This window comes from Rhagoletis zephyria, unplaced genomic scaffold (genome assembly GCF_001687245.7).
Source record: "Rhagoletis zephyria isolate East Lansing unplaced genomic scaffold, Rhagoletis_zephyria_1.1 Rzeph_scaffold_10598, whole genome shotgun sequence".
Classification (NCBI taxonomy): Eukaryota; Metazoa; Arthropoda; class Insecta; order Diptera; family Tephritidae; genus Rhagoletis; species Rhagoletis zephyria.
The window spans coordinates 1-7,440 of record NW_016167675.1 but is presented as its reverse complement, the minus strand read 5'-3'; the positions used below and the strand labels follow the sequence as shown (position 1 = coordinate 7,440).

General features: G+C 38.4%; 1 protein-coding gene across 1 annotated transcript; it reads left to right on the top strand.

Annotated features, from left to right (window-relative positions):
• Positions 1-6,728: 6,728 nt before the first annotated feature.
• On the top strand, positions 6,729-7,414 carry LOC108376528 (fork head domain-containing protein crocodile-like; the record flags this gene model as incomplete). The annotated part of the gene is made up of 1 exon (XM_017632749.1): positions 6,729-7,414. A coding segment is annotated over exon 1 (686 nt), but the record flags the coding sequence as incomplete, so codon positions are not given.
• Between the last annotated feature and the right edge of the window lie 26 nt (positions 7,415-7,440).

Below are 7,440 nucleotides of genomic sequence, written 5' to 3'. Positions count from 1 at the left end.
AATATATTTAGCCCCGATACACTGACCTAGACTCGAATTATGAAATTTCAAAATGGCGAAAAATGTTTGCTGAATTATTTACGATTAGATATATCGACATCTGAGTGGAAGATCGACCTATCTCGCCAACCAGTTCGAAAGTACCCTATCTCAGAAAAATTTTTAATATATTTTCACTTGAGGTAGGGCGTTCTTCAATCAAATTCAATTTCGAACTGGCTGCTGAGATAGGTCGATCTTCCACCCATGTGTCTATATCGAAAATGGAAATTCGACTTAGAAAAAAAGCTAAAAATTTTTTTGAACCAGTCTAATATATGCATGTACATGCGTGTGTCTTAGCTCTCGTCGTATATTTGTTTGTAGCTATGTACGTGTAATACTCATTTATTCAAGCTTACAAATGGCGCAAATCTCAAGGACATCCATCAGTTTCTCCACACGCCATTTTCTCAACTGTTTCACATCGTTTCACGCATTACAAATTCATTCAATTCTATTTCAAATACCAATTCCTACAAATATGTATTTTTGCAGCCAAAGTCTTAAATCAATTCTTCAACATCTTACCAATTCCATTCCCAACCACTCTCAGCCAGCAATCCCATCAGCCCTGAAGGCAAGCAAGTCTGTGCGATTTTTTTTTTCGTCTATTCTCAACATTTCAAGCGTTTGTCTGGCGTGGTGAAGCACTGCAGGGCGCTGCTGATAACAACGGCCGTTGAGATGACGACGTCGACGATTTTGACATTCCGTCAAAATGTTAATAATGTTTTCATTTCATTGTTTGGGTATGTCTGACCTATGAAAATATTTTCTAAAACAATAAATTCGTCAGCTTTTTTTTTGCTAGCGCAGCACTATATGTATGTATATGTATTTATATACCGGTATGAATGCATGTACATACATACATATGTACGTTCTTCACATTGCGAATCATTTCTCGCATTTACTTTTGGTTGAACATTTTTGTTGCCATTTCTATTCCGGCATATTTAAGAAATCGAAAGTTGGCAACGTATTAAAGAAATTAAGGACTCGATTGAATAATTCAAATACGTGCGATAATAAAATGCAGCGTATCTATCAATACATACATTTAGGCGTTTGTGCGCTTAAAAATACAATCTCATACAAACACTTGCGCATACACAGATGCATATATGTATGTATGTATATATATAAAAAAGGGTTAATGCATTTTAATATTATTTGTAATTCAGATGTCACTGGGTCAATAGTCGTAATCTGTGTACTTTTTACACCTTCATTTATATATAAAATAAATGCGCCAAAGGCAACCCTTCATGTGAGAAAATTTTGATCTAAGCAAATAATGAAAATCGCTTAGCAATGCAAGGAGATTAAAAAGTATGATAATTGACTTTAATGTACTTATGTTGGTATGTAGTTTAATTTGTATAAAAACTAGTAGTAGTAGTATACATACATAAAAGGACGCCGAATAAATATCCAGTCTTAATTAACATTTTTATTTAGAAATGTAACGCATGCCCGACGGCTGGAATTTAAGTGTGCTCTGCCCAATCCATCAGAAAGGCGGCCCCATTACACGCGCCATCTACCGCGGATTAACAGTGTGGCCTTAGGCCTAACAAATCCACCATTTCGAAGTGGTTTTCGATAGCACAGACCGGGTGAAGAAAGACTTTGCTTCATTTGGCATTTCCAATTGGTGTCCGTTGTTTACATATTGCACCGAAACGTGGCTTCATCAACTTAGAAGGTACTACCAATCTACCGAAAACCAACTGAAATTCACGCGGAGTGATCCTGAAACTTCTGCAAAATGATGCTGGCCCATAAAAGGCCCTCCGCATTGTAATGCAGGTATTTCCAGTTTAAGGCTCCCCCGCCCACCGTAGAAGCTGCTTAGTCTACTTTCGACTATTACCATACGCACTATTATGTAATATATGAAATATGTATAAAATTAGTTCCCAAGAAACAATTAACACCATAAAAATTGGTTAAAACTGAAGCGTAGAGGCTTCCCAAAAAAAACGTGTAAGAGAAAGAAGAAAATCCGATGGAAAATTTGAATGCCTAATGCCGTCCAATGAAAATACACCACAATGCATGCGTTCAACAAACATGGAAACAACAACAATCATTATAAGTACATATACATTGCCGAGCTTTTTGTTCAGCTTAATACAAACGTACCCAGCAGGAAAATTTACCAATGAACGTTATATAGTATAAAAATCAATCAATGCCGAGAGTTTCTAACAAATTTAATATAAATATTTGAAATATTTTCTAAGCAACTTTGAAAAAAAACGAAACTTTTAAATACTCGTACAAAACTGTGTGCTTCACCAATTGGTGAATTTAAAGAGAGTCAAAAATCCTATAAAGTGTTATACCACTTTCTCACGGCACCGTGAACTACTTCGTTCGCTCCCCTCAATTACGATAGCGAATTACCATATTCACACGAGCACGTTCTTAATGCATTTTAGCAGTTCTCTGTCTCTGTCTCTGTGTTTTGTTTTTTTTTCTTCAGTACAAAATTAATGCAAAATGTAAGTTATTGCTAAAAATATATAAATTTTTGTATTAAATTGGAGATGTACATTTTTATTAACTCTACTTTTAGTACTCAGACAAAGTGCCAGTTTTCATTTGTGAACTGGTTTCAAAAAATTTCCGATTAAAAATAGAAACGAAATTTCTCCGTAAATTCCATGGTAATTGGATCTGAATTACCAACAAATGAGGCAATTCGCTCTCAAAATTTAGTATGGCGAATTACGTAATTCGAAAGGTATTTAGAGTGTGAATTACGATTGAGAGAGCGACATACGTAATGAGGTGGCGTGGAAAAGCGGTATTATTTTCTCGTATACGTAAGAAAACTCAAAATTAAATTGATTTTATTAATTTAAATATTTCCTGCCGGGGTTAGCTGTCATTCGCAACTTCTGATCGCGAAGTGAATAAAATGTTGGTGACTGTGCTCGATGAGGTCTGTGGTGGGAAAGATGAAGTGAATTATTCGGCGGCAGCTGTGTTTTGTAAATGGCAGCTAAGTAAGTGAGATTTGTTATTTCCAATGGGTTGCAGCCAAATTCACAACAACTACCTACCTATAACAAAGTGCACAAACAAAGTGGCCTCACTAATAAAACCCAGCAAATAATTAAATCATGCAACAACAAATAAAGTGTTTAATTTACGAATATGGAACATAAACTAATTAGAGCCGAACTCAGGCTATTTGGGGAAGTGGCTAGCAGGGGAGAGGAGCGGTACTCGTATAATGAAAAATATTAAGAAATGGATCATAAGACGAGTTTATCAAAATGAATTATAAAGCAAAATTTCAAACAAATATTTTTTTTGGAAATTAAAAAAAGGCAACAAATTCTAAGTGGTAGAATTGGACTGCCTGAAATTAACATTTGTCAATGTGACAGAAACTTTGATCAATAAAGACTAAGGTGATTGACGCAGTTTTACCAAACCGGTTTCCAGCGGGTCTCTGGATGTCTATAGGCAGTTTTTTTGAAATATTGATTTTTCGAATATCGAATGAACCGCAATTTTTTCCATCGAACAAATCGGTTTTATTCATTTCCTACAAATCTTGACGGCTCAATAAAAAATTTTGAGTTTTTCGAAGTGTTCAAGGCTGTTTGCAGTTTAAAGGAAACCAATAAATAGTTTTAAAATTATATCGTTTTGATTCGAATAAATGATTGTTTGGCGGTTATACATTTTCTACGTGTTTGGACGAGCTTCTCCTCCAACTCGCATTCTGCTTCTTGAAGTTGTGACACAAATGGAGAAATCTATACTTTTCTTCCAACTCCGAAGAATATTTTTAATGGCAGAAGTATCTACGCCCGGAGGTTTGCCATTTTCTGCCTCGGGCCGGCCGCGATTTGATGTAGCTGGAACCTGAAATGGAACCATGGGCCTCCCGAGTGGTAGTAGGCACATCTAAACACTGGACTACGGTTTTTTCTTAATTTCAAAATTGGGAACCGGTTTATTTCAAATTGCAATTTTTCGAATACATAACTCTAAAACCGGTTTTCGAAAAATTCCAAATAATCGAACACCCAATAATTAGGTCTTATTAAAATATATTATTACGTTTTTTTTTTAAATTAAACAAACCAAAATCTTTTTGATTTTGTTTTAATTTTGGCACATAGGTGCACCACATCTAACTCTAGCTGATTGACTCGCTGGCTGCTTGACTGAAAATCATTAAAAATTTAAACGCCGCCTGCTGTCCTGCTATGCATGAATGAATGAATGAATGACGCCGATGGCGGGTGCTAAGTGGCAATAACAGCAGAAACAATATTAGTAAAAACAACAACAAAAGCAACAAGAAAGCACACATGCACTTGGTGGGTTATATGGCAACAACAACAACAAATGCAAGAGTCGATCGTAAAAAGTAGTAGGTGGCTGCTAGCAGCTGGTAAATAACAACAAATTTGCTGGGAAAAAAATCCAACGCACATATGTACATATGTATGTATGTATGTTAGCATATATGTAAGCTGCAATTACACAGACACACATACATATATACATAACGACATGAACTCCATCCTACACAAATACTAAAGTGTTGCTATTGCGCTGAATGGTTGAGTCTTCACTTTCTGACTGGCACTAATACAAAGTAAAATAATAAACACACACACACATGCAGGCAGACGCACACACCCCTGCGCGCAAACGTCCCTGCAGAAAAAAAAATTTCATTTGATAAAAAATAACCCACTTGTAGTTAGCTCTTTGCGGGGGATTTCTATAAAAATATATAACTTGTAGTTAGCTGCAAAAAGCTAACTTGAAACTAGTTGACAAGTAATGCAGGAGATTGTTTTCTTTAAACGCGTTTCAAATTAAATATTCTGCACTTCGCAAATACTTTTTCGAATTGGGGACAAATAAAAGGAAGATCGAAATTTCATATTACCATTTTGAAGTTATGTCTGTTGGAGTTCCAATATGGGACCACCTACAGCAGAATATGTAAACAAATATGAAATGTAAAAAAATAAAGTAAATAAATAAATATTAAAAAAAAAAATTAAAAAAAAAATTTTTGTTTTTCGTATTGATATTTTATGTCCAAAAGTAGTTAGTCAAAAGTTTGTTACATCAAATGCATAGAAATATAGTTAGCCTTCGTCATAGAAAATATACAGATAATAGTGACTTTAAGCTCCTTCCAAACCAACTTAAAGTTAGCTTATACATGGTTAGATACATTTCCTGCTGGGGTATAACACGTACGCACATACTCCAGTACATTCATTGCAACCTCCTGATTAGTTGGTTGTTTTCATAAGCTGTATGTATGTATCTACATATGTACGCGCATTGGGATGGTGGTGGTGGTGGAACCGGTGGCAGTGGTACTTGTAGTTGTTGTCTCTGGATGGATGGTGGATTTTCACAAAAACAACAGTTGCATGCGTGCACACAATCATAGATGCACACACACATATACACGCACATAAATACTAGATGTTGCATTCATTGCCTTTCACATAGACGCGCTGAGAGTAGAGTAGAGCGCAAGAGCTCTTGCACCAATACTAATGCAGCAAAGTGTGGGTGCGCCACGACACACACACAAGCACACACACCCTCATGCGCGCGCAACAACAACAACAACAGCAACTCAAATGAACACAAATTTTCATAAATCCAGCCATTCAGGCAAGGCAATCCACCGTTCCGACCATATAGCATACGCGCGTGTGTGCGTGCGTGCGTTTTTGGTATATGCCTCTTTGCTCCTACCCCTGCCCCGCTTGTACGCGCATCTTCACTACTCCTTGCTGCTGTTCGTTGCGTTCAGACTCGAGGTGAATGTTATTTCAGCTACAGATTCAGTATCTGACGTGTTACTATCCCGAACGGTTCGCTGAGCTCGGTGAAGTGCTGTAGTCAGAAAAGAAAATAAAAATAGAGAAATTAAAAAAAAACCAACCAAGGCAACAAGAAGTGGACAAACAGCTTCTCTAAAAGTGGAAAGGGGGAAATAAAAATAATATTGAAAAGTTATCTGTATATTAACGACAACCACTGCGCGGCGCGGTGTGACTACTTCCCATGTCACTTTAAAGTCTCGTCGCTAATTGTTTTTGTGTCCGTTCGTGACGCTGACTTAGTGAAACGCGTAAAAATAATAAAATAACATTTTAACTGCAAAAAAAAATCAAATAAATAATCGCAAAAGAGGCACATCTACATATGTATGTGTGATGCGGCAAGCGCCCCAGTTCGGTGAGTGTTTGGCCAGACGCGTCAAGAACCTGTGACGCCGCGCGCACGTCTTTAGCACCGGAGTTTACTTAAAAAATACAAACAAGTGAAATTAAGTTAATATTTGCTAAGCAAATAAAGAATTTAGCGAATAGGACTTGCGTTAAGCGCAAACAAATACGCGCGCGACATGCCGATGCGGCAAAATTAAACAAAAACAGCAAGCTAAATTGTGCGTGTAACATTCGCCAAAAAAAAAGAACAAAAACTTAAGCAAATATTTTGAAATTTTATTTTTATAAACCAAACTGCTAATAATAATAATAATAGCAAATTTGCTTCGAGTTGAGTGAATTTGTACTTTCAACAAAAGGGGCGCGCTCGCCGATAGCCAAACTCATCAAATTGCGCTTGAGACTCCGCACCTCAATTATTGAACAAACAAACCGGCCACCGCAATGCATACGCTCTTCAGCGATCAGAACTCCTTCTCGCGCCATTACGCGCAGACCGCCGGCTACCCCAGCGCCGCAACTGCCGGCGCTATGACAACTGCCTCGGCGGCCGCCGCTGCCCATTACGCGTACGATCAGTATTCGCGCTACTCCTACCCGGCGAGCGCTTACGGTTTGGGCGCACCCCACCAGAATAAGGAGATCGTCAAGCCGCCCTACTCCTACATCGCGCTCATTGCCATGGCCATTCAGAATTCCGCCGACAAGAAGATCACCTTGAATGGCATTTACCAGTATATAATGGAGCGCTTTCCCTACTATCGCGACAACAAACAGGGCTGGCAGAATTCGATACGACACAACCTCAGCTTGAATGAGTGCTTCGTGAAGGTGGCGCGCGACGATAAGAAGCCCGGTAAGGGCTCGTATTGGACGCTCGATCCCGATTCGTACAACATGTTCGACAATGGCTCGTTTTTGCGACGGCGTCGCCGTTTCAAGAAGAAAGATGTGATGCGCGAAAAGGAGGAGGCCATGAAGCGGCAGGCGATGATGAACGAAAAGCTGGCCGAAATCAAGCCGCTCAAATTGATGACAAATGGCATTTTGGATCACAAGCACATGGCTGCCCATGCCCACTTCAAGAAGGAACCGATCATGGAACTGGGTTGCCTCACCGGCAAAGACATGCACACTGGACTGAGCACCGCTATGC